Here is a 27,141-nt window from a genome sequence, read left to right on the forward strand (position 1 = left end):
TAATATTTACTGATAAATGGGGTTATCCCCATCCCTGCACTCAAAAACATCGTTAAAAATAAAATCATTTATAAAATCCGTATTTGAAGTAAAGTGCTTCCGAAGAAAACAAATTACCACTATTTTTGTCGAAAGCATCTTCAAGCATTTTGTCTGATGAGCAAAGGTACCCGAATCAACAGCACTTTAAAAAATATGTTGTTACAATACGCGCTTTAAGTTTTGCAACATTCAGTTATGTAGAGTCATATAATATAGAGTTAGTTATTATTTATATGATTCACTATATTAAGCTATACTCTCGATTTTTTCCTGACTAATAAATTTTCCTTACCTCCTTAGGTGTCATGGATAATAAACAACGAAGAAGTATTCCCGGATCATCGTATCCGTTTCGATACTACGGACATAAACACGGTGTTTATAAACTCGTGTGCCAAACGTTCCGACACTGGCTCCTACACTGTGCAATTGATCAACAGCGAAGGCTCAGACAGCGGCACTTGCAGGGTAAGTTGTGAAGAAAATTTAGGGTTTTGTTTTAAAACTCAAAGATGAGATTTAAAAGATCTGTTTGAGAAATCCTGCTTAAAGCCCACCAGTACTCAACTTGTGTTGCAAATCATGCAATTATCGTTTTGATTGTTCTTGCCACAGTTCATGGTACTCGGGTCGTAACTGTTTATTTTAGCCAATAGGCGATGAGTGTCAACCAGTCTGATCTTGATTGTTGCATTAATAACACTGATGTTTGGCATTGTCATAAATACTGCGTGTTAATCGATAAGACCTTGAGGAGCATATATTCCTGGCATCACAGCGCTACAATACCGCCCAAATGTACATTTCTAATGACATGTACCTTTTTATTTTTATAGTTTTATATTAACTAGCCCGTAGCAATATTTTATTTCGGGTTAATTTTGACAAACGTCGCGTAAAGAAAGTCTTTAATAATATTTTTTTATCCGAAAATAATGGGTAATCGCAATGAGTTGATTACAGAAAGATAGATTTAGAAGCGCTATTCCAAGGAAAATGTCTTTCACCAGAACTCTATGTTTCTATCAATTTTATATTATTAAACTCTTCTTTTAGGTGCTAGTGGTAGACAAGCCATCACCACCAGTGGGCCCATTGGACGCTTCAGACATCACGCCTGATACGTGCACGTTGTCATGGAAACCACCACTAGACGATGGCGGATCGCCTATCACCAATTATATTGTGGAGAAGTTGGACAATACTGGAGTAAGTACTACTAATCTAATTTTTCAAGTCAGGTTATTGATTGCAAGTCTAACAAATATATTTAATGTGTACAGATCAAGATAAAAATTCTTAAATCTAGTTTATGATTCCTCTGATTTTAACGCCTCTTTAGGCCAAATTTCGTCAACTGACTGGCTCCAGTTTGCACCTCACGGGGCAGTTTAACACTTCCGCTCTCGTACCCCACTGTCTAAAAGACTATTAGTATTTATTTTCTATTTATAGCCCACGTCCTTACGTTCTAGTGATGGACTTAATTCTTAGCGAGTTTCAAATATTGTTTGCGAAGCACAATGAATTAATTTATTTTTGAATCCGCCAGGTATGGTCGAAGACATCATCGTTTGTCCGCAACAGCCATTACAACGTGATGGGTCTTGAACCGAACAGGAAGTACATGTTCCGCGTTCGCGCTGAAAACCAGTACGGAGTGTCTGAACCATTGGCGATGGACGACTACGTCACTGCCAAGGTTAGTTTTCTTTAGAGTTCTCTTAAAACATTACGTTTCTTATATCTCCAAAAACTAGTTTTGAGTAGTTAGTTCTGGTTTTCAAAATGTCATTAATTGTATAGAGTAAAATAAGGCATAAAAAAATTTAATTTAAGCTTTTCTAACACGAAGACTACAAGAGTTTCAAAGCGTGAAAGATTTCCTAAAAAGCTGGATTTTGAAGAATAAACATTGGAAAACCGACGGAGGCTTAATTCTTTTGTTAGAACAGTTTTAATATATATGTCTACATACATTAAGAATTCGAATAATAAAATTACCTATTTTTTTTCCATTCAAATCTAGTTCCCATTCACGATTCCCGATCCACCGGGCGTACCAAGAGTTATCGATTGGGATGGCTCAACAGCCACCGTCATATGGGATAGGCCGAGGTCCGATGGAGGCGCTCGCATACAAGGATACAAGATCGAGTTCAGAGACGTACAAGACAATGTATGGGCCAGTGCTGATTATCTTGTCAAGGATTGCAACTACCAGGTAAGGCAGAATTACGAGTTCATCATCATCTTTATCTCATTAATCTCCCTATTATATGCACAGTCCTCATGGTTGGTAAGAACTCTGGAGTAAAATAGAGTAGTGAAGCCGTTTTACTTATTTTTGGGCCTTAAGATATTATCCTCCGCTTATAGTAAATACTATTCAATGACACTGTCGAAAAATCAAACTTTCTTTTATATATTTAATATAATTTAAAAAGTATAAGATACAGTTTTTAGAGTATCTTGGAAATCTTAGCTTAAAATAAGAGATTTAATAGATTATTTTTTCATTAGGCCTACAACTTAGAACCCGGTCACGAATACGAGTTCCGCGTGCGTGCCAAGAACGCGGCTGGCTTCAGCAAATATTCAGCAAGCTCGCAACCGTTCAAGGTTCGCGGCAAAGCCGGACCGCCATCTGCACCAAGGTCGCCTCGCGTCTTACGCGTTGGCAGGAACTATGTCGACGTTGCCTGGGATGCACCGGCCTCTGATGGAGGTTCGTATTAAAAAAAATTAGTTCAACCTGTAATGTAACGTGGTTGAAATACCATAAACACGTACGAAGCGTTTTGCTTCTTCCTTTCTGATCCGCACCGCAAAGGCCTGGAATGCCCTCCCATCTTCCGTCTTCCCTGATACCTATAATCTGGGTACCTTCAAATCAAGAGTGAATAGGCATCTTCTAGGCAAGCGCGCTTCATCTTAGGCTGCATCATCATTTACCATCAGGTGTGATTGCAGTCAAGCACTTGTCTATATATAAAAAAAAAAAAATGTCTTCAATTTTGCAATATGATTCCATTAGCTGTTGTCCTCGAATGAAATCAAATCAAAATTTGCCATTTGGCCAGCTTTGTGCTAAAGGCAATTTTGATGTAAGCATTTTTGTATCGTAGTAACGTGGTAATTGCATTCATGAACTTAAATCTAAAGCTAGAGTAAAATACGAATATTAACAAGCCTAGCCGGGAAACTCAGACGGGCGACTTAGGTACACATCTGTTTCGGTTTAAAAAAAAGTAAATTTTAACTCAAGGAATAAGAAGCAATCTGTGTGTGAAATTTGTTCAAGATCGGAGTCGCTACTAAGCCGTACAATAGATAATAAAGGAATGTTTCCATATCTCGCAGAAACAGTTTATTTTGTCGCATTAAAAAAAGAGTATCCTATGACCCAACTACAGCCACCCAACTTATTTTCGAGCCAAGAGTATATAGCGGTGCAGTGGCTGCGCTGAGACACTTTCTCACGTTTATAATATGCTAATAGCTTAAGATGTATTTTTAGTATTCTAACTTGTGTTAATCTTCGATGTGATAGCTTCTTGACTAAACATTTCTGCATTATTTTTATCTAGGTTCGCGTATTACTGGATACATTATTGAACGCCGTGAACTCACAAGCTCCGTTTGGCTCAAGTGCAACGACTACACAGTTTTGGACACGAGCTTCACAGCGCTCAATCTCAGTGAAAAGGCTGATTTTGAATTCAGGATTATTGCTGTAAATTCTGCTGGTAAGTTTGCCTTCTAATTCTGTTGTAATTATTACATTTAAATCCATTATCTACTTAAACCTAGCTGTTACTTTATCAAACCTTAATAAAATATTAAAAGATCCATCTGAGGTATTTCCACTTGATTGAAATATGGGATTATAAAAAATTCGGCAGATGCAAAAATGTCTCAAAGGCCGGAAATTCATAAGCAGTTAACCTAACATCAGGTGCCCCGCTTGCTTGATTAAAAAAAAGCCCCAATCGTATATGTTATTCTTGAAGTAAAATTTATTTTAAAAGATTTAAAAAATCCGACGAATAGTTACAGTGACTATTGCGTTCAAGCAAAAATAAGTCTTCAGCTTCCTTACTCAGCTTTAGATTCATTATTATTAATATTTTTTTGCGCAATCCAGGTAAATCTGAACCATCAAGCTGCACAACACCAGTACGAACCGGTGAAGAAGTTGGTGGAGCTAAGCCAGAATGGCTTAAACAGATGTCACCAACGATATGTGCGCCACTTGGCAGGCCCTACACTCTCGAATGTGTCGCTTCAGGAAGTCCAGTACCCACGGGGCGCTGGTTGAAGAACGGCAGGGAAGTCGTACTTGGAACAAGGTTAGTAGACACAGAGCATAAGATGACATTAATTACTTAAATTTATAATATGCTGCGTCCTTAAGTATAGACCCACCACCACCTTTGTAAAATTACTTGCCAAATTGTGACGTTTGATTAAAATAACTTCGGTACGATGGTTCAAAGTGATTCCCAGAATTAGAAGTGGGCAAAGCCTAAATTGAAGAAAGATCAAATATGAGTCCTGGCAGACCTTGATTCATCTGACCATCTCATATTAAATTTTTCCGCCCTTAGTTAAAGTCTTTGAAAGAGATGTTTTAGTATCTAGAATATGCCTTCTTCACCCATAAAACATCATTATACGATGTCTCTCTGGAAATAGTAATGATATCTTTATATCTCTGTAAAATGCCCAGGGTATTTAAAGTAGGGTAGAAAGTGTGATAAAATGCACTACTTCAGAACATAACTTTTCTCCTTAACAGACTTATCGCAGAATCTCGCGAAGGAACACTAAGACTGAACATCCTAGAGGCTACAGACGCGGATGAGGGTGACTACACATGTGAAGCCAGTAACACCCTTGGAAGCATTCACTGCACAGCACATCTTAAGATCGGAAGTAAGTATAGCCTTAGTATAAACAATGAAAGCATCATACAATCGCAATCATCTGTTATTCCATTCCGAACTTCTTTATTTTTTATTTGTATTAATAATTCAATTTATTCTTCTAGGCCCGCCACGCATTACAAGAATGCCTGGTGATCTCCACCTACCAGAGCACGACAACACAAAGATCAAGATCTTATACTCTGGAGATCAACCCGTGGATGTTACAATCAGCAAAGATGGGCACAAGCTATCTGAAACGCCACACCTTAAATACACCGTATTCGATGACTACATTCTTATATTTATTAAGGACATCACTAAGGACGATATGGGTAAGTTTTTGTGTTAAGCCAATAAAGATTTTGTTTCATTATGTAGTTCTAGTTAAAACAGCTGTAGTTCTAGTTATAGTTAGGGAACACGTAACTTGCTAGAAGTTGTAAATAGGTAATATTTTAAAGAAAAAATAACAAGATTTGTAAAATCATTGTACATCCAATGAAAATCTACATGATTTAACGAGAAACCAAAATAAATCTACTTGTAATAAAATGTTTTAATTATAAAATTTCCTTCTTAACAGGTTCATACAAACTGACAATAAAGAATAATTCAGGTGAAACATCAGACACATTCTCGGTGACCGTAACTGGCCTACCCGGACCGCCACAAGGACCTTTAGAAGCTTCAGACATTACCAGACATACTTGTTCATTAGCCTGGAAACCTCCCACATACGATGGAGGATTACCGATCACCCATTATGTCGTTGAGAGAATGGACATGTCTGGTACAAACTGGATAACAATAGCGTCTTGTGTCCGGGATACTAAGTTTACGGTACTCGGTCTAACAGAAGGCCAGGAGTATAACTTCAGGATACACGCTGCTAATGATAATGGTATTGGACCTGGATTGGAGGGCGCTAGCCCGATTAAGGTTAGTCGCAAAACGTAAAGAAAGAAAGTTTCATAGGAATAAAAGCAGTACAATGATTTAAATCTTTACCCGTAAATAGAAATTTTTGGCAGGAATTGTCACCTTAAGTAGGAAAAAAATAAAAACTTCCTTAGTGATTATTCTAGGATTTTTAATCACCTGGCAATTACTTGCTTTCACCTAGAAATTCAGTTTCCAGCTACATACAGATGCAATGATTAAAGAAATTATGTCTACAGGGACTCCCATTTGGCAGATTTTAATGTTAATTTAACCTTATTGAAATCGACTCAAAACAACTCTCAACCTTTCTTAATGCAGACGAAAATAATAAGAAATAATAAGAATACGCAAATAAAAATATGTTTCGGCGAAGATATACATTATTCCTCTTTTCACAGGCCAAGGCTCCATTCGACCCACCATCAGCACCTGGAATCCCCAACATTTTGGAAGTTGGAGGACATTTCGTACACCTCAATTGGGACAAACCCGAAAACGATGGTGGTGCAAGAATACAGGGTAAGGATAAAAAAACTGCCTTGAGAAACCGAACTAAACAAAATTACACCGTTTTCTGAAAACATATTTTCTACCGTTTCGGTAACGATACATAACAGATTGTGTCACAGAAAACATTATTATCAAGTATAAGAATTCGTGACACCATTCAAGTTTTTTTATCGACTTTTAGTAGGTTATATGTGCAGTTCAACCTGCGATAAGATTTAGTAAAATTGCCTTCTGATAACGCTTATTCAGCAATAATAGCAAATATATATACATTTTTAATTGTAAAGACAACATCTCCTGAGTATGATATGGTGTCAGAGCGAATCGTGCGTAGAGAAAACATTAGAGAAGATCTATATGGTTACAGTTTGGTTTCCATGGTTTTTGCGGACAAATGAAGCTTAAATTCATTGAATGTTTATTTTAATGCTATCAAAAGTTTCTTAAACTGGGAAGGATTGTATGCTTTATTCTGAACACTGAATCAATAACACGTGTTTCTGTTTAGGCTACTGGGTAGACAAACGCGAAGTTGGCTCACAGAGCTGGCAACGCGTCAACCCGACTCTGTGCGTGCCCAACCAGCTTAACTGCGCGAACCTTATCGAGGGTCGTCAGTACGAGTTCAGGGTCATCGCACAGAACGAAGCTGGACTTTCGCCACCAAGCACAAACAGTCAACAGGTCAAGGCCGTCGATCCGAAGGGTGAGTACGATATGATTTATATCATCATCATCATCATCATAACTTTAACCGATTGATGTCCACTGCTGGCATGTCCAGCAGTGGACATCAATCGGTCGGTAAATCGGTATTGTAGGCAGCGTAGAAACCGATATGGAGTGCCGGACCCCAAACCGGTTAATCCGCTACCATCATAGACTGCATTATTACTAATCACTTGGAGTCAAGGGCTAACTTGTAGGCTAATAATAAAAAATCAAAAAACATATTTTTATTTTCTTTATTTCCCAACAAGTTAACCCTTGGGAATGCATCAATGAGTGTTGATGCAATCTAAAATGTGAAGGACATGGCAGATCTATTGATCGCTTATACTATTTTATAAAAAACATTGTGACGGATTTAATACTTAAATCAAAGCAATTCTTTATTCCTTGTGATAACAGTTCGTAGAACCTCTACCTTAATTAAAATCTCTTCATTGCCCATCTGATACTTATTGTAACTTTCTTATTATACTTTCTGACATGATTCGCAGAATTGGTGGAAAATATAATTGTTGACATTACGACTACTTTTGTTATTATACCCAAAAGTCGTAGTTTCAATGTCTCCTATAACTTTATCCTGATTAGTTTTCTTTCAAGTGTCTTCTATTTTTCATTTGAGTTAACAATGTTATGTCCTTTTTTCAGCGGCAACACCGCCAGAGGTGGTCAAACCGCTAAGGAGTGCCAACTGCATTCAGTACCACAATGCCAAGTTCCAGTGTACTATCACTGGATCACCAAAGCCAACCATCACTTGGTACAAGGGTAAGTTCCGGAGTTCCCTTATATTATTTTAGCTGTTAATGCCAATCATAAGATTTGGTAATTAATATTTAGGCTAAGCCACAATTCATTGACATAATAAAAAGAAAACAGATTTATATGATAAGCAATAATTAAAAATGTCCAGAAGGTTTACTCTGAAAAGATATAAGAATGACCTTGGCATATTATTTTTTCTGTTTTCGGTTTCGGTATCGGAAAATTATTATGACCGGTTACTTTTAAATGAGATAAATATTTATATTTGTAAAGCCTTTTTAGTCCATTCTGTCAATTTCTCTACGAATCTATCAATCTTTAACGTACCGGGCTTTTTAGAACAAGAGGAATTAACGTTGTTAATTTTTTAAGGGGCGCGTGAGATCATCAACGGACCGCGCTACCGCATCTGGAGCGAGGGTGAAAACCACTTCCTCACAGTCATGGATGTTTTCGGTGAAGACGCCGATGAGTACGTGTGCAGAGCTGTTAACAAAGCTGGTGTCAAGAGCACCAGGGCTGAACTGCTGATTATGAGTATGTTCCCCTTTTATATCCAGGATGTTTTATTCTTCTTTGTAGCTTGTAGCTGCCATGTTTGATTTGCTATACGTCATGTAGCTTATGGAAGCATAAGACAGACAAACAATGCTAATAAGTCAGTCAACTTAGCAATTGTTAATTGTAAGGTCAATATCTCCTGAAGAGCAAAACGTGCGTATTGCGTACGATTGCTTCCTGCTTTTCCTGCTTCGTACATATAACCTGATTATGGTCTGATGTTTTTTAAACGCTATTTACTTTTCTTGTCGTGATATCCCTTGCACTGGCCAACAAATATAAAACAAGGCATGAAAGGCAAGGGCAGAAAGAAATTCTTAACAAACCATCCTTTCTTCCAGCTGCACCAAAACTGAACGTACCACCCAGATTCAGGGATGCAGCGTTCTTCGACAAGGGTGAAAACGTTGTCATCAAGATACCGTTCACTGGACATCCTATACCGAAGCTCACTTGGGTGCGTGAGGGAGAGACTATTGAGTCTGGACTTCATTACCACGTGGAAAGGAAAGGTAAGATAACAACACAAATACATATTCAGCGATTACTAAGACAATAGATAAGATTAAGATTAGATGAAGATGTTCTTAGAAGTCCATAAATGTTAACTTCCAAATTTTCCAATAGTCCAAAAGAAGGCCATAAAAATATATTGTGACCCATAATCGTTATTAAAAGACCAAATGGGAGTCTTGTCTTTAGTACGAATTACATTTGAATATTTTGTTTACATACAAATAATATAAAATTGACCTTTTGGTGTTCTGTATCTGCCACTTTACACATGCGCATTATAAAAAATTGATCGCTTTTAGCAAGTTAGAAACTAAATGTGTGGTTAGTTAAAACACCAGCAACATTAACATCGTATTGTACGAATTTACCATAATCGCTTTTGTAGCACAGCAAAATAGAGGACAAAATATAAGCACCATGACTGGTGTCTTGGTGCTTATATTTTGTTACCTGTTACTGGAGTCCAGAAGAATAAACCGGTGACTGTTTCCGCTATACCAAAAAGTGTCTCTGTTTGCGCAATTCTTAATACATTTCTATTGTATTTTTATAATTTCAGAACGGCACGCCATTCTCACGATCCGCGACGCCAGCAAGATGGACTCTGGACCTTACAGACTTACTGCCGAAAACGAATTGGGACAAGATTCCGCTATTATTAACGTCCAAATAAGTGGTAAGTTTAAATGAATGATTATCATTTATTTGATAGCTATTATCATTAAAATCTTAAGGCGTCCAGAACCTACTTAGAGCTTGAAGGTAATAATAAAGATGGTACTATTACCTTCAAGCACCAAAACCAAGACGAAACCAATATAGGTATAACATAGCCATACGTTTCTTGATGATTTCCCATTAAAAAAGAGTAAAATCTTTATTTTAAATCTGCTTAAGGTGACCTCGAAGCCCTAATAAATATCCCTTTACACTGTATACCGCCGAACAAATCTTAATAAAATTTGACACAGATAACGCCTTTGTTCTGCAGATTTACGCCTGGTAAATGAAATAAACATTTTGATTTCCCCAAAATACAGATACGCGGAAAGTCTCCTTTGAAGGTTAAATGCAAGTTATTAGCAAAGGCCTATGTGTTAATTAAATTCCATGTATTATTCTCCTGCTAATAGATCGTCCAGATCCACCAAGATTCCCAGCGGTAGATAGCATTGGTGTTGATTCGCTGGCATTGTCCTGGAAAGCGCCAGTATGGGATGGCGGCTCAGATATCACGAATTACCTCGTGGAGAAGAGAGAACATCCCATGTCGAGCTGGATCAGGGTTGGAAACACCAGGTGAGTGGACTTCCCCCTTATATTCCCATAGATTTTATAAATGGTTCAATCGTACCTTAACGCTTACTTAAAATACTTTTCCTGTCGTGATATCCCTTGCACTGGCCAACAAATATAAAACGGTTCGTACCTTAACGCTTACGGGTATAACAGTCGACAACATAATTTTAACAACATATAAGAACTTTAAAATAGTTTCCGTTTTTCATTTTGTTGATTTAAATAGTTATATCTCCATTAGATAAAAAGGGATTGGTTCCAAATATATTGTGTGTCAAAAATTTAAGCCGTGCTACTATTTTTTTTTTTGGTGAATAAAGGCACTATCAAGAGACGTGTCAATTAAGTTTAGTTCAGAAATTTGTGAACATTAGAATTAACACCAATGTGTCTGAATTATGACAAATACATAAATATGGTGCTGTGTAGAGATTAAAGGTAATTTAATGTTTTAGCGATCAGAGATTAAGTCAGATTATCAATTAAAGATATCTGATACTCATCGTATGGAATAATAATGTATCTTTGTTCACTTAACAATAATGTCGTAATATTTTATTTTCACAGATTCACAACAATGGCGATCACAGGCTTAGTGCCCGGCAAGCAGTACGAATTCCGTGTATACGCCGAGAACATTTACGGCAGATCAGAGCCCAGCGAACCTACTTCACTGGTACAGACCAAGGCCATTGTCAAGAAGGAGTTCAAGAAGAAGGAATACCCTGGTAAGTATTCACCGACAATGGCGCTCAATTTGTGACACTTTTCACTTTCCGTAGTAGCAAACTGTGTTCCGCTCTGAAAGGCTTGAGTGCCGGTGTAAGTACAGGCTTGTGAAACACCTAAGCCTCCGATTGATGGACATTGTGTGTCCTGCGACATGTAGCTTGGTTTATAGGCGACAGCCATCTGCTTGGTCGTCAATTATGACTATTAAAACAAAATTAACGTATCCAAAATATGGTCGAAACAGCTCAAGAATAAGAAATACCCTCGTAAGTTTATTTATTTATTTATTTAGGAAGCCAACGTTATATACAATGTCTTAAAATTATTATAAACATAACAGTAATATTCTGAATTTTACATTGTATACACCACATACAGGCTAACTCTGCATGCATCATGAAATATAGCTATAACCAAAAACCAAAATAATATATTATGTTGTAACCAACAATGGAACGTTCCGTCCATTCCGCAAAAAATAGAGTAAAAAAGATGGCACTGTGAGCAAATCTGTTTATATTAGAAATTTGAGACCAATATTACTATATCCGTTAATATTACATTTCAGTTCTAATTCAAAAAAAACCTAAACCTTTGGGTTTTGAAGTTTTTTAATTTTTCCTCACAAAGGAGATGCCCAGTAGTAGAAAACAATTATGTCTTATAATTTTAATAATATGTATTTTGAAATATAACAGACATCTTAATTATCTTTCTTTCATACCTAGTTGACGAAACTGGCAAGAAGATACGCACAAACGCCGACCACGGTCCAGTGAAAGATTACGATAGCTACGTGTTCGACATCTACAGCAAATACGTGCCACAGCCGGTCGACATCCGGACATGTTCGGTTTACGACAAATATGATATACTCGAGGAGATTGGTGAGTACAGTAAAGTGTGTAGTTATAGCTAGTGGGTTTTAGTGTGGTAGTGTAGACAATAGACACACATAATAAAACCATCTATGTTAAGAGCATCTGAACTGAAATATATTTTAGCGCGTAGCGTCAATAGCGTGGAAAACATGATTTGTGAACGTAAGCTGCAGTAAAAGTAAAGTAAGTAATGACAGCAAAATAGACCTTATCTGACTCGTTTAAGAGGTGAAAAATTCTGTACTACTTACTTATTTATAATTTACGAAAAGAAAAGCGCTAGGGATTGTTGATGAATTTGAGCTTTAAAACAACGTGCATAAGATACATTTTTCTCCAAGATCGGTATCGTATAAATAAAGGACCCCAGTTGCAAAACTAAAAATCACGAGAATATTATGTGCTTCTCTTTTTTTGTCATCAGAGATTGCCCAAAAAGGAGATATTCTAGAATTATATAATTTATACAACTATATTTTATATATTGGCATTATTTTATATTTAAATTTGTTTTTAGAACTTACAATAATTAAGCATGTAAAATTAAGAATTATTTATACAATAGTTCTATAAAGGTAAGTGAAATATAGCGAGTTAGATATTTCAATTTAAATTATATTATTTTTATATAAATAATGCACGAATGCTTTTAGAAAAATAATATAGAACTGCACTTAGAATTTTTTGAAGTCGTAACAAACCTTAGTTAGTTAGGATTTTGGTTAATATAGTTAATATCCATCGAATAAACTGTTTGTCCATCTGCGTGTCCTTGAGAGGTATTATTATTACCACCAAGATATTTGTGCTTCTCGCACTCCCACATAACATACTACAACTTCTGATAAGCAAATTACTCCCATACAAACTTTTATTCGCTATTATAAACACTATACCCAGACCCAACGCGTCACAGCGCCCATCTGCGCTTTAAATTCAGTTTCGCTCAACGTAATCTTTGAATGTTTATTTTTTTGCTCTGCTCTTAAAGCTTTTAGCGTAATGTACAATACCATATAACCAAGAATGTAGCTAAGAAAAGCAAAAAAATAACCGTGCGATAGGGTCATTAGCGCATTCAAACTTTACAATAATAAACTTATTAGCTTTTATGTATAAGAATTCAGACTATCGTGTAAAGTGTATTGGTCTTGCTCTAATATTACATAGGCAATCTCAGAAAGAGCGTTCTATTTGTAAGATTGCAACGTAGTTTTATTTAAACACATACATAAAACACACACAAGCATGTTAGTCAAGCGTAGAACTAAAAAAATCACGAAGTTGCTTGAGAGAGATTTATAGAGAGTTTTTTTAACACATAACTAACAATGTAGTTTCATCTTGGACCTTGCTGCTATAAAAACAGTGTCGAATTTCGCAGGTGACTTCGTGAGAGCTTCTTCTAAACGGAAACCCCGGGAAGGTCTGTGTGTGAATAGATCGATGTAGTGCATCTCTTTCTATCTGCATCTCTCTCTCACACACGCATATTATTTTTATTATTATACGTATATTTTTTATTTTATTACACTGGCTTAGCGGCACGAATACACAAAAAGTTTTCAAGAATAATATTAATAGAATTTTACTCAAAATTTAAGTAGGCTTATAAAATTACACTTGAAACCAATATTTCTAATCTACTACTCTGTAATCTTTAAAATATAACATTTTTTTCTATTAAGTAATCTTTACGTATATATTTTTATACAAAAGTATATTAAAAAAAACCGCATCGAAATATCTAAACATTTTACACAATATTTATCAATTTAGAATTTCTAATAAATATTGCTTACTATGAACGTTTATGCACGGTTTGAGCTTTGTTTTTAGTATATTATACTTTCATTCTTAATGAAATCGTAGTTTTATACTTCCGAACAATACCAGATTTTGAAGGTCAAATCCCATCACGTCACCTTGCCCTTAAAAAGTAGCTAAACACCTTGAGTCTGCACATAAACATTGTTAAAAACAAAATTTAGATGTTTTTAATTCTCTTTAATCAATTACGCAATACACAATTCACAAATTGCCTTCTTAAACCAAAGTGGGCATCGCCGTACTTTATTTAGTAAGCACACGCCTAAAAAAACTCATTTTCAGTGTTGAAAACGCGAATGAAGGATAGGTTTTCTTCTATTTTTAAAACATTATTTACCATAAAGAGTAATGAAAATTTTTTTACAAAATAAGACAGTTTTGAAAAAATAGGCTATAAAGCATCAGCTCAAGATTAGACTTCCAATTATGAAGTCGTTTGTAGTCGAGTATCGAAACAACGAAATAATAGGACATCATAATCTATCAGTAATGATCGGAATAATAACGTCCTTAAATCATGTAGGTCGACTTTTCTGTAACCCTGTATATTAGCCAAACAATTTTACCCGTTTTAACTTCGGTATGAATAAATATCATCCTTCGCGAATTCATCCGTGTCAGTTTCGTTAGGTTTTTTAAGTACCGCGAACCGAATCCTGTGTCCTTCCCCAGGATGAATTCTATCTTCTTAAAATTTATAAGTTCAGTGGTTGAGGCTTGAAAAAGTAACAGACAATAAGAACTACTTTCGAATTTATAATATTAAGTGTGGATATTGTAGCAAAAGTTGTACTACATACATGCATAAGTATTGGCTATCATTTTTTTCTATAGTGCCGCGGGAGGTTTTTTACTTGTTAATATTAATTATTTAATGCCTTATGGCTAGGGTCCACACTAAACCTTATAAATTAAATTTTATATCAATAGTTTTTAAACACATCCTTTGGCTTGCATCGTCAACGATTTCCGGTAGGAATGTAGCCCGCTCTATTATCTGCTAAATATGTTAAAACCCCGAAAATTGCACATGCATAAGGTATTTCTAACTGTTGTAGGCACAGGCGCGTTCGGTGTGGTACATCGATGCAGAGAACGCGCTACTGGAAACTACTTCGCCGCCAAATTCATTCCCGTCACGAGTGCAATGGAGAAAGAATTAATTAAGAAAGAGATAGACATAATGAACCAACTGCATCATCGCAAATTGATTAACTTGCACGACGCGTTCGAGGACGACGACGAAATGGTTCTTATATTCGAGTTGTGAGTATATCTTCTTTTCGACAAAGACATCTTGTACACACAATTTATTCAGTGAACAATGCTTTGTGATCATATGAAACATTATTTACAAATTCTTTTAAAATGGTGGCATTTCTGCAGCTGACAGTTATCAAATTTTATTAGTAAATACAGTCAAAACCGTTTATGGCGACATCGTTTAGAACAACATACTGTTTAAATTGACCAAAATCAAAAGTCCTGGCCGAATGCTATATGACCGCCTTATCGGAAAACATTGGTTTTTACTACATTGTTTACTACGACATACCGCATTAATCGACCACATTTGGTTAATGTTTTCGGATAATTATATCTATAGAACGACCGGTTCAGCTGGATTGTAAACAATTTGAATAGGTAACAGTATCCACGTCTGGCACAGTATAATGGTCAATGGCTAATATCGTAAAAGTAAACAAAGTTTAGGGTCTTCTATAATTCTTAGAAACAAAGCACATGCATGCCGTAGCCTCAAGGCCCGCTTCGTCATATCTCTTAAGTCAGTTTGTTACTTATCTTTACACAAGACGCACCAAAACATATTGTTGAGTTAACTGTGAAAATGTTAACATGTCGCAAAAAGAAAACAAATCAATATCAAAGAAAAATCGCGTATTACATACCTACATGTATTATCTTTCCTATTAATACCTGTCACCGCTTGTTACAACTATCGGTTTTTACGACTAAATGTGAGTAGTCCCTTCGATGTCTTTATAACAGATTTTGACTGTAGTAATAAATTTTTTTTATTGGTTCTTCAAAATTGAGTTCCTTATAGAACTAGATTAGAGGTTATTGTGTATTCGGAAACACATAGCATTATATGCCGCGTTCAGATCATTAATCAATAGCCTGGAACAAAGCCCTCTCCCAGGGTTAGCCCTCACCACACTGAGCAGACGAGTTGGTGTTTGCAGCAGATTGTAGTAGTAGCACAGGGGATGCTGCTACCCGTTCTCCTTTATATTAGTAGTCCCTTAGTTGCGGGAAGAGTGTTGCTGACAATTGTATTCTGATCTGATCACCACGAAGCACGGATTGGCACTCGGATTATAATCTTCTAAAACTTATCCTTTGCACTCTAGCTTATCCGGCGGTGAACTGTTCGAGCGCATCACTGAGCCAGGTTACAACATGAGCGAAGCAGAAGCGGCTCACTACATGCGACAAGTGTGCGAGGGTGTGAAACATATGCACGAGCAAAACATCATACACCTGGACCTCAAGCCCGAGAACGTTATGTGCACGACCAGGACCGGCACTGACGTGAAGGTAATTTAATCGATCGACATTGTTTTCATTATCCTGTTCAACCATATTGTAACACTAGCTTTTTTATTTGTAGCCTTAACATTTTCCGGGATCAAGCAGCAATGCAAAGCAATTAAGCCTGCATACATTCCAAAATTTTGGCCAAGTCGGTCAATAATTTGGGCGTGAAAAAGTAACAAACATCAAAACAAACAATGTCGTTTTCATTTTCAACTCCATAAAGTTTTGCACCCGCTATATATATATTAATCTCCAATTTAGCTCTACTTTACACTACAACTACACTTTACTCCGCGAAAAGTAGGAGAATCAGTATGGTGAAATTTATAATTTCTACAATACTTATACATCACAACAAACAAATTTTTGACAATGTACCTTCTACTCACGTTCCGCTCCGAAACCGGAGCATCCTCAGGAGATGTTGACCGTCACCATATATCAAAGCAATTCCGTAAAGTAACGCCTGCTTCTATCCAATGATACACTTTGTATGCATTCATTTAAAAATACTTGGTTTCTGCTTGGTACTTGGTATTTTCCAAACTGCATTTAATTTATTAAACTATATTCCGTTTATGATCATTAACTTTCAACAGTCATGTTGAATGAAGTCGTGATAATGATCGTTAAAATTCCCTCAATCTGCATTTGAGCAGCATAAAGTGTGTTATCTCTACTGCCCTCTCTTTTCTCAGTGAGTCAGTTAATCACAAAAAGTGTCTGGAAAAAAAAAACAAAAATCCATATGAAAGTCGTCGTTCACATTGCCATATATCTTTTCTAATGATTCGGTATATACTTAGATGTTGATTAGTTATGATTGTTTTCTTATACGGACAGGATACAAATGTGAAAATCTCAGTATCCATATAAAATCTAAAAGATGAGAGGATAAAAATAGCTTTTAAGCCATGCTTTATAGCCAGGATGAGGCCCTTGATGATTGACCCTTTATAATTTTGGGTTAGTTCACACCCAAAATTATAAAGGGTCAATACCTACTAACGAACTGCTAGTAACTTAATACCTTATTACCCTCTCAACAGATCATCGACTTTGGCCTTGCTACGAAGTTGGACCCGAACGAGGTTGTGAAGATCTCAACGGGCACAGCGGAATTCGCTGCACCAGAGATTGTAGAGCGCGAACCCGTTGGCTTCTACACTGACATGTGGGCAGTCGGCGTGCTCGCCTACGTCCTGTAAGTATTTGGAAACAGGAAAAAAAATTCAAACCGAGTTCATCAACTTTGGTATCAAAATCATTTCGTTTAAGGTTTCGATTTCGTTTATTGAATCCGTTAAACTGAGAAAACATTTCTAGTTCGAATTCTGACAGCTGACAGAAATTTATCGAACCCAAAATTTGGTCGATAATAACATTAATAACTTTCTTCATTGTATTTTCCTAGGACTTACATAAAATATGACCCTTGGTGCTAGGACAACCTGTGTTGCAAAAAATTATGTGTTAGAATCACTCACTACTAAGAACAAACTATAATAATAATATTTAAAGCAAACTATTATAATAAAGTAAAGAGCCAAGAGTGAGTACTTCGAGGTTCCCCACTCTGGAGCCCTGACTGCTGGTTGCTTGAAAGCCCCACAAGTAAAGGAGTTTTTTTTTATAAATTTTTAAGTGTTTTTTTTTGTTTTTTTTTTTATAATTTACTCTGTTGAAAATGTCTGTAAATAAATAACAATAGATGATAAAACTTTGAAGTAGTAGTTGAATCGTTGATAACTCTTTTGTTATAGACTCTCCGGGTTATCGCCGTTCGCGGGTAACAATGACATTGAGACCCTGAAGAACGTGAAGGCTTGCGACTGGGAGTTCGATGAGGAGGCCTTCCAACACGTTTCAGATGATGCTAAGGACTTCATCAGACGGCTTTTGGTTAAGAGCAAAGAGTGAGTACTGAACGATATGTCTTTCTTGCTGTTACACAAAATAAAAGGCAGATAGACCCAATTTAGCATCAATCGTTCAACGATATACATGGTAGTTTTGGTTTACGTAAATCGACATTACATTAGTGTTGTTTAGTCTAGTTTTTTTATTATAATAATTGACGGACTAAGCAGATGGCTCGCCTGATAGTTAGTGAAAAACCATCGCCTATTTGCAGAGTAACACTTCGCAGGGCATGCAAGGAGCACGTCTTGCAACATGTCGCTGTGTTGGGATCGGCTCGAGGCGTAGCTGTCAAGGCTCATGTGCCTGTAATTACACCGACAACCACGCCCTTTCAAACCGGAACACAGCATTGCAACAATACTGCTGACGCAGAATTAAACATAAAAAAAAATAAAAAGCTCTACAAGTTCTGAAACCCTACCGACTCGAAGAACTAGAAATCACTATTTTGCAAAGGTTAAGGGTTCCGATGCCGCGTAGAAACAGATAAGTCCGCCACCATCTGGAACTGCATCGTCACCTACCTCCAGAAAATCGCAGTATTAGTTAGACATATTCTCGAAGAGATACCATCTTTTTGTTTAACATTGTCTTTTATCGAACTGACCTAACCAAACTTTTATTACAGAAAGCGTCTGACGGCACACGAGTGCCTGGCTCACAAGTGGCTGGCAGGCGATGCCACCGCTGCCAGAACCGCCACGATACAGGCGAGGAGATACGAACAGATACGCAACAGACTGCGACAGCGATACGAGGTGCGTGTTCTAGATTATTCCTAGTGGCCTTGAAACTTCTGGCCTTTCTTCTATGCCAAAACTTTTTGTGACAATGGCATACAAAACACCAATGTGTTTAGTTGACGTGAAAGTGATATTAAAATAAACACAGGATGCGATTTGAATTTTTAATAAAAATGAGATGTAAAGTAAACTTCTTCTTCTTAGGGTGCCGTCTCCTTACGAAGGTTGGCAATCATTAGGGCTATTTCTACTTTGGACACCGCTGCTCTAAATAATGATTTGTTGCTCTTTCCAAACCATTGTCGTAGGTTTTTGAGCCATGATATTCTTCTCCGGCCAGGCCTTCTTCTGCCTGCCACTTTACCTTGTACGATAAGCTGAAGAACTCAATACTTTTTGGTGTTCCGCATGACATGACCAAAATATTCTAATTTCCTTTTTTTAATTGTTAAGAGTACCTCTGGAACCTTACCCATTCTCTGCAATACAGTGCTATTCCGTAAACGATCTGTCCAAGATATTTTTAACATACGTCGGTACACCCACATCTCGAACGCTTCGAGTTTCCTGGACATGATCTCTGTTAGAGTCCAAGCTTCTACGCCATATAGGAGTGCAGAGAACACATAGCACCGCGCTATGCGTAAAGTAAAGTAAACTGAATAGAATCAATTATTTTCATAGTTCAAAATTTAGATTTTTCTACACTACTTATTTATTTTCTACCTATTAATAGACATTTTTTAGTTTAATGTTAATTTTAACATAATTTGTATTTAAAACAGAACTGGTCATCGTTCGTACTGCCAATCGGTCGTCTCAGCGAGTACAGTTCACTGCGCAAATTGCTTATCGAGAAATGGAAGATCTACGACGGACAATTCGGTGAGTTTGCTTTTGATATTATTTCACAACTTCGATGACTTGCATCCAAAAGCCCCAAAATCGTCAAGTCACCCATTTCACGCGGGCATGACTTGTACAAATAATTATTTTAGTTATAATGTTTTCTGTAACATTAAGAAAATTGTCATCATCATCATCATGATCCCATGAACCCATCTGGACTCCACACACCGTTGAGTACATTATGTAGAACTCTCAGGCACGCAAGTTTCTTCACGATGTTTCCCTTCACCGTTGAAGCAAGTGATGTTTTAATTACTTAAAATGCACATAACTTGGTAAAGAGGTGTGTGCTGGGGGACCCCCCCCCCCCCCCCCCCCATGCGCTAACTATAACTGTACATAATAAATAGATAAATATACTACGACAATACACACATCGCCATCCAAAGTAAGCGAAGCTTGTGTTATGTGTACTAAGATAACTGATGATTTTTTTTTTATGAATAAACACCCAGACACTGAAATACATTCATGTTTATCACACAAACATTTTCCAGATGTGGAAATCGAACCCCCAGCCCTACTCAGAAAACAGGGTCGCTGCCCACTGCGCCAATATTATTACCTACACTGGATTTATTAGTGTACTACCTGCTGTATACTGTATTGCTTTTTAATGGTTAATATATGATATTTCTATATCCGGCTCGAAGGACCATAATGTTGTGTGTATATATAATTTGGACTGTATTAATGTTTATGCATTGAAATTAAACTTATTGCTGGTTTACTAGGATTTATTTTGTTACAAAGTTTAGTAAATGCACTGAGACCGCCAATGCGTGAATTATGGCGTGGGCCACGTAAGTCGAGCTCGCGGGTCGCCCCCCGCGGAGCCCGCGACCCGCGGACCGGTTTCGATGCATGCTAGTGGGCATCGAACAGTATATATTTAAACTTATGAGATTTTAGAGGAATGTGCAGCGTCCAAATAAACTCATGTGAGTTTCAGGATGCGAAGAATAATAATTTTAGTAGTTTGTGTAATAAAAAAAAATATATATTAATACATAGATAGAAAATGTTGACTCATGAACACTGCTTGTGTGCGTAGATCGCCGGCAAGCGGTCCCACGTTTCGTGATCAAGCCACAATCTGCGTTCTGCTACGAGGGGCAGTCGGTGAAGCTTTATTGCCGCGTCATTGCTGTCGCCACGCCCACCATTACGTGGTCGCACAACAACCGCGAGCTGAGGCAGTCTGTCAAATACATGAAGAGGTATCTTTTTCTTTTCCTAATTCTAATGTTGCCTAAGCGATAAGGCCTATTGTACCGACCTATTGAACTTTCTTTCTTTCAATTGTCCTTCTTTTTATTGCTTTTTATTTGTTGTAAAATAAAGTGTATTTGATTTGATTTTATTAGGCTTTACGATATATCTAACACTATCTGGTTAGAATGCACCTAAACGATGGTGAATACCACGTCAAAAACACGTCGTGATACCGAAAAAAAAATACAGACGCGGAAGGCGACTGTCTTATACTATGTAGAAAAATTATGAACTGGTTAGTACCGTCCAGTTTCCTGCCATGGATAACTTCAAAGAAGACTCTAAAACCAGTAGCTTAAACTCCATTTTGCTATGAAGGCATAATTTTTAGATACGCTAAAGCAACTCTACGTTTGCAAGCGTATACCAAGTAAATTTATTTTCAATCTAAAATATCTTTTCAACAGATACGCAGGGGACGATTACTACTTCATAATCAACCGAGCGAAACTGGAGGACCGTGGAGAGTACGTCATCAGGGCCGAAAACCATTACGGCTTCAGAGAAGAAGTTGTCTTCCTGAACGTACAACGTAAGTTTTTTCCCATATTCATAAGAAACAACAATTTCATTCCTAACATTTCATTGGCAATGGTTACAATACATGTCAGTAAATTACTAACTAGAATGTTTATCATCATCGTATCAACCCATTACCGACTTACAACAGAGTACGGGTCTTCTCCCACAGTGAGAAGTGTTGTAGTCCACCACGCTGGCGCAGCGGATTGGTGGACTCCACACGCCTTTGAGGACATTTTTGAGAACTCACAGGCATGTGCAGGTTTCCTCGCGATGTTTTCCTTGACCGTCGGAGTTAGTGCTATTTTAGTTACTTAAAACGCTCATAACTTAGAAAAGTTAGACGTGCGTGCTGAGATTCAAACTCAGCCCCCTGATAGTGTAGCCGAAGTACTAACGACAGAGCTATCACCGCATGTGCCATAAATATAAAAATAACTTATAAAGTGTTATTTGAAACGAACAACATCTTTAAAAAGAAAATTCTATTTATCTCGATAGTGAAAAACTAAATCTTTTTTTTTATTCAGTACAAGAACAAGATAAAACTTAGTATAAAAATTCAGCCCCTCGACAATTCCGTACTCCCAGTTCTTATTCCCTGTGATTGAATCTCTCCCGCTATCAAGGTCACTAGTTAAGATCTCTTTTTGTCCACTTCCTATCACGTTTCCTGTGTTTCAATTTGTGTGTACTAACTAAATGACATGAAAAAAATAGCACCATTAGCTCGAAATTCGAAAAATGTGTTTCCACAAATATATATTTTCCTGAACCTGTCTTGGGAACTAATACGTAAAGTTCTAAAGTAGTCTTACGTTTATCAAGAAATTCAATACTTCTTCCAAACTATTGTTTGGTGTTCATTCGACAGTGCATGAATTACTCCCGTATTCTACATTAAAAACATGACACATAATTTATTCAGCAAGTGCATAAAAAGAGCCCAAAATTAGACCCTTTACCTAACGCCAATTAATAAATATGCCAGTTCAACAGATCCCACAATTCGTCCAGCGAAAGATCAAGGGCTGTACATCACGTGAATTACTAAGACGTTGCGCTATTTATAAGCTACGTGAAAGATTAATTCGAAACTCGGATGAATTTAGCTACTCGTATTATTGTAATCGCCTATCTGCCAAAAATTCTTTGTTGATTATTTTGCTAATGTAACAAGACTGTGACATATTGTTGTTCGAGGTTCGTCGATCTAGTTTAGTACGGCCTATTTGTAACAGACTACAAGTAACCAATAGTAATTCAACTTTGTTGCTACAAATTTATACAGTCTTCTTTTTCTTTGAGCGGTAGCAGCAAGTTATGTTTATATTCCGATTACAGTTACTTGCAGCATGATTATCTATACTTCTAATAAAACTGTAACTGAAAGATTTCTGTACATTTAATATATTGTTTATCGGGATAAAAAGTATCCTATATGTTGACCCGGAAAACCAGCTACCACTTTGCCAAATTTTATTTAAATCCGTTCAGCAGTTTCACGTTTTGCCAGGACAGACAGACAGACAGACAAAAATTAAATAAAAATCTGTATTGGACTCAGCATTTATAAGAGCATCCCCCGGTTAAAGTTTTCAAAATATATTAAATGTACCGAAATCTTTCAGTTACAGTTTTATTATAAGTATAGATTTCGATCGTTAACCAATACTGTTAATTCTATCAAGAAAAAACTATCTAAAAAAACTAAAATTTTGACTTTAGCTAACTTTAGGGTGTCGGTTTTTTGTGACGGTGTGCGCGCGCATCGTAATAATTTACTCTCTTAATTTTTTCCTAACTCGTCAAAAGAAGTATAACTTCAAAAACTTGTTGGTGTAAAAACAAAATGTTGGTTACATAATTAACCTTTGGCATACTATTGTTTATTGCTAGTTTCTACACTCAGTTTATATTCTTGCGCATGATTCACCATTAATCATGTACAATAAAATACACCCGTCATAATTAGCAACGATACCACATACTCTACGAGCAAAAAGTTTGTCGCATCTAGGCCGTCTGTTGCTATTCTTAAACCTAGGTTCATTGGCTGTACGATTGTCTTGGTCTTAATTAAAACCTGTTAGTATCGTGATATACCTGCATATCGGCAATTGGCTGGCGTATTTGAATTATTCGAATAGTTGTTCGTGATTTTGTGAGCGAAATATTTAGTTCTATCACAATGGAAGATATGGAACCATGTAATTTCAAAATTGGATTTGATTTTGCTTTTTTTTTTGTCTGTTCTCGTGTTAATTCCGGCACTTTAGTTAGCTATTCAGAATGTGGACTGTTGATTAGGTACTTGATATATTTTAGCACCATTGTCATGGTTTTGACGCAATCTAATTTAAAATAGATTTTTATCAATAAGTTATGTGATTTATAAACGGATATAGATTTTATTTAAGAACATGAGTTGCACGTTTTTGTATAACACGTAACACGTTGTTCATTTAAAAATATTATTTGATGTAAAGTACAATTGCTTAAGGAAGAAGAAAAAATGTCGGGTTAAAAAATGCCGTTGACAGTTATTTGAATAGAGTAGATTAACTTCTTTACCACAAACATGCATGGCAGCATGCAATGCTTATCTGTTTCTGAGATGGAGTAGTTGTTACAATTTAATTTGGATTTCTGTAAATAGCAACTACTGACTTTCTTATCGGTTTCGATTCTGTGATATCGGCCATCGAAAATCACTATAACAGGTTTGGCTTGCCATTTCAAAAGTGTCTGTACTTGAAAATAACTAGTTATATAAATGGATCTATTAAGATGTCATACCCATATCACTATTAGAATCTCAATTTTTGTATGAATATTTGCTTCTATACAATTTATTCTAAACGTATGCTTTACTGCAGTATCTGTACTAAGTGTATTTTAAAGAAAACAGTCGGTTAATGTTTGTGCTGGAAAACTACACTTTAATGCTAATGGACTTGAAAAACATGCAGGTGCCAAACTTAAAGAATTTCAGTGCTGGAAAATGAAGCGCTGAATCCTGTGTTGTTCTAGAATATGACTTCTGTGCTAAAAATCCTTAGCTATATATCCTTGACCTTTCATTAAACTTAAAAGTTTTTGCTAGAAGTACTAACGACAGAAGCTAAACGAATTCTAAGCATTTCTTTAAGATAACGGGGTAATTTCCTAAAAAAAAAAGATACCTTTATTCTATAAAGATTTTGTGGATTTTATTTGAGATTTTTACCCTACCTTCTTCAATAGCCCATTCTTAGCACATGTTAATAGGGCTGCGGGATATCCTAAGAACGTATTTTAGACTCCTCCCGGGAAGATAGTTCCCCGATATCTTACGTGCTCTCTCCGATTCAAGGTATATGTAGCAGTCTTCTTAGGACCACATGAAAGAAGGGAAAGGTCGATCCTCGCCGAATTGGAACACTATCAAAATTATGAACATGTCGCTATTTATAGTTTCAGAAAACACTTGTAAAACATTCCTTTTCAGCGGTTCCTAAAGTACAACGCCAGCATGTGCCCGAAGCACCGCGTCGCCGTGAAGCGATCCCATATACCTTCTGGCAAGAGTCGAGCGAAACGGCACCTTCCTTCACATTCTTGCTGCGCCCGCGTGTTATGCAAGCTAGAGACACATGCAAGCTGTTGTGTTGTCTTAGCGGCAAACCCACACCCACTGTCAAATGGTAAGTTCAACTTGACTCTAGAAGTTTCTGCAATATCCTGGAAACAGTCTAGAAGCTGTACGTTTCTTAACTTTCCTGCTACTTCGTCGTTACACACCGTGTTATGCAATGCGTTACCTAAGGGTCTAGACATGCGGTCTGCATTAGAACGCCCTGCATTGTACGCCAAGTGCAAAATTTTAGTTTACGTGCGATTAGCATATCTGCATCGAAACTGCTAACTGACCAATTTTTATACGTAGATAGACCCTTAGTGAAAAAAAAACCTTTTGTATTACTCATGCGGGGAAAGTAGTATCTTGACGCTCGCTGTTGCGGTTGAAGAGAACCGTTTGCCCATTTTAAAATTACGCGTGAGTTTTTTCATAAATAAAACTGTTATTTGAGTGCGACAAGTTTACTTGTCTTTACGCGTCTTACAGTTTAATTTAATAAATAAAATTGTAATTAAATTAAAATTAGTTTAAAAACGAATATGGAGTCTGAAATAATACCGGAAACTCCAGAAAATTCTAGCGACGAATCCACACCACCTGAAATCCTGAAAAAAGCCGATGAAGTAATAAATAATTTAGTTCCTCAAGTATCGAGACCCAAATATGAAGCGGCTTACAATAAATTTATGGAATGGTGAAGAAATAAAAAGGTCAAGAGTTAAAAAAAAAATCAAAATTTATTTTTTGTTTATTAATATTAATTAATTTTTATTTATTGTTCAAAATATATTTTTTTCTTCTTTTCCAACTTGTTATTTGCTTGTAAAGACTGACATTTGTAATACAAAATAGTATGTGCGACTAGTGCGACGTTGTCGCACTTGTTGCACAATATACTATTCTAACTTCAAATTGTTACAAAGAATGAAAAAAATGGTGTAACTTATTAAAAATTCGGCTCTTCATCGTCCTCATTATTGTTATTCTCCATTTAAATGTCCTTCGAGGTTCACGGTCTCCTACGAGAGAAGAGGTCCTTATTAAAAGTTATTCCGTATACGTGAACATATCTCTTAGTGTGGTAATTTATCAGAAACGCTTTAGCTAATACTTTGTGATGCTGTTTTGGCAGCATCATGAATTTTAACACCTTGCGTTTCTGAACCTAATAATACATAATGACCTTTCGTTTCATCCAATGAAACGCAGGCTTGTTTTCTCATCCTAAGGATTAATGTAATCATTGATGAATGTTCCTAAATTAGTACCGGTACAAATATAAACTTAGAGACAGTCCAAAAGTTATCTAATTACAATGAAAGTCATGCTGCGTGGAATGGTGCCAATAATGCCGGCTGCATTTCCGTACTTTACTTCCAGACTGTTACAAAAATAAAATCAAAATGAAATCCAGGCTGCTCCATTGTTCAAAACATAAACCAACTTTGACAACCAGATTAGACAATTAAATACAAATTGAAATGAAAATTTTGAAGTGAAGGGAATCGTAGTGAGGAATCCGGCACGCCTGAGTATTCTCCGAAATGTTCCAAGGGTGTTTACAAAACTGCATTTAGCCAGCGTAGTGGACTACGGTCTATACCATTCTCAATCTGTGAGGAGACCCGTGTCCTGTAGTAGACCGGTAAAGGGTTATGGATGATAAATAAAAATGACGGAGTACGACTTTACTGCAAAGGATTGGAATACTGATTTTACATTCGGTGTATTTTAAGATTACCTAATTTTCGGAGCTTTTACTCGTTACAAATTTGAATTATGGGTAACAGAAAAATAGATGTTACTACTCAGACTTTCAATTGGCTAGTAAAAAATGCCACCAT

General features: G+C 36.6%; 1 protein-coding gene across 20 annotated transcripts in view; it reads left to right on the forward strand.

The window, feature by feature from the left end:
- LOC120634462 (twitchin) overlaps positions 1-27,141 on the forward strand; it is a 160,556-nt gene that overhangs the window by 126,906 nt on the left and 6,509 nt on the right. For all 20 annotated transcript variants that reach the window (XM_039905046.1, XM_039905066.1, XM_039905049.1 and 17 more), the window contains 28 exons: positions 343-510; positions 1,099-1,251; positions 1,595-1,744; positions 2,072-2,266; positions 2,566-2,770; positions 3,633-3,791; positions 4,190-4,394; positions 4,844-4,980; positions 5,096-5,305; positions 5,557-5,912; positions 6,314-6,434; positions 6,934-7,131; positions 7,806-7,925; positions 8,295-8,459; positions 8,825-8,995; positions 9,559-9,675; positions 10,133-10,298; positions 10,866-11,026; positions 11,759-11,917; positions 14,800-15,007; positions 16,117-16,303; positions 17,353-17,507; positions 18,067-18,219; positions 18,855-18,984; positions 19,755-19,854; positions 20,933-21,098; positions 21,561-21,685; positions 25,166-25,361. In XM_039905046.1, coding sequence (XP_039760980.1) covers positions 343-510; positions 1,099-1,251; positions 1,595-1,744; positions 2,072-2,266; positions 2,566-2,770; positions 3,633-3,791; positions 4,190-4,394; positions 4,844-4,980; positions 5,096-5,305; positions 5,557-5,912; positions 6,314-6,434; positions 6,934-7,131; positions 7,806-7,925; positions 8,295-8,459; positions 8,825-8,995; positions 9,559-9,675; positions 10,133-10,298; positions 10,866-11,026; positions 11,759-11,917; positions 14,800-15,007; positions 16,117-16,303; positions 17,353-17,507; positions 18,067-18,219; positions 18,855-18,984; positions 19,755-19,854; positions 20,933-21,098; positions 21,561-21,685; positions 25,166-25,361 — 4,736 coding nt within the window. The remainder of the gene's footprint in view (positions 1-342; positions 511-1,098; positions 1,252-1,594; positions 1,745-2,071; positions 2,267-2,565; positions 2,771-3,632; positions 3,792-4,189; positions 4,395-4,843; positions 4,981-5,095; positions 5,306-5,556; positions 5,913-6,313; positions 6,435-6,933; positions 7,132-7,805; positions 7,926-8,294; positions 8,460-8,824; positions 8,996-9,558; positions 9,676-10,132; positions 10,299-10,865; positions 11,027-11,758; positions 11,918-14,799; positions 15,008-16,116; positions 16,304-17,352; positions 17,508-18,066; positions 18,220-18,854; positions 18,985-19,754; positions 19,855-20,932; positions 21,099-21,560; positions 21,686-25,165; positions 25,362-27,141) is intronic.

The sequence above is a fragment of the Pararge aegeria genome, chromosome 24, assembly GCF_905163445.1.
Source record: "Pararge aegeria chromosome 24, ilParAegt1.1, whole genome shotgun sequence".
Classification (NCBI taxonomy): Eukaryota; Metazoa; Arthropoda; class Insecta; order Lepidoptera; family Nymphalidae; genus Pararge; species Pararge aegeria.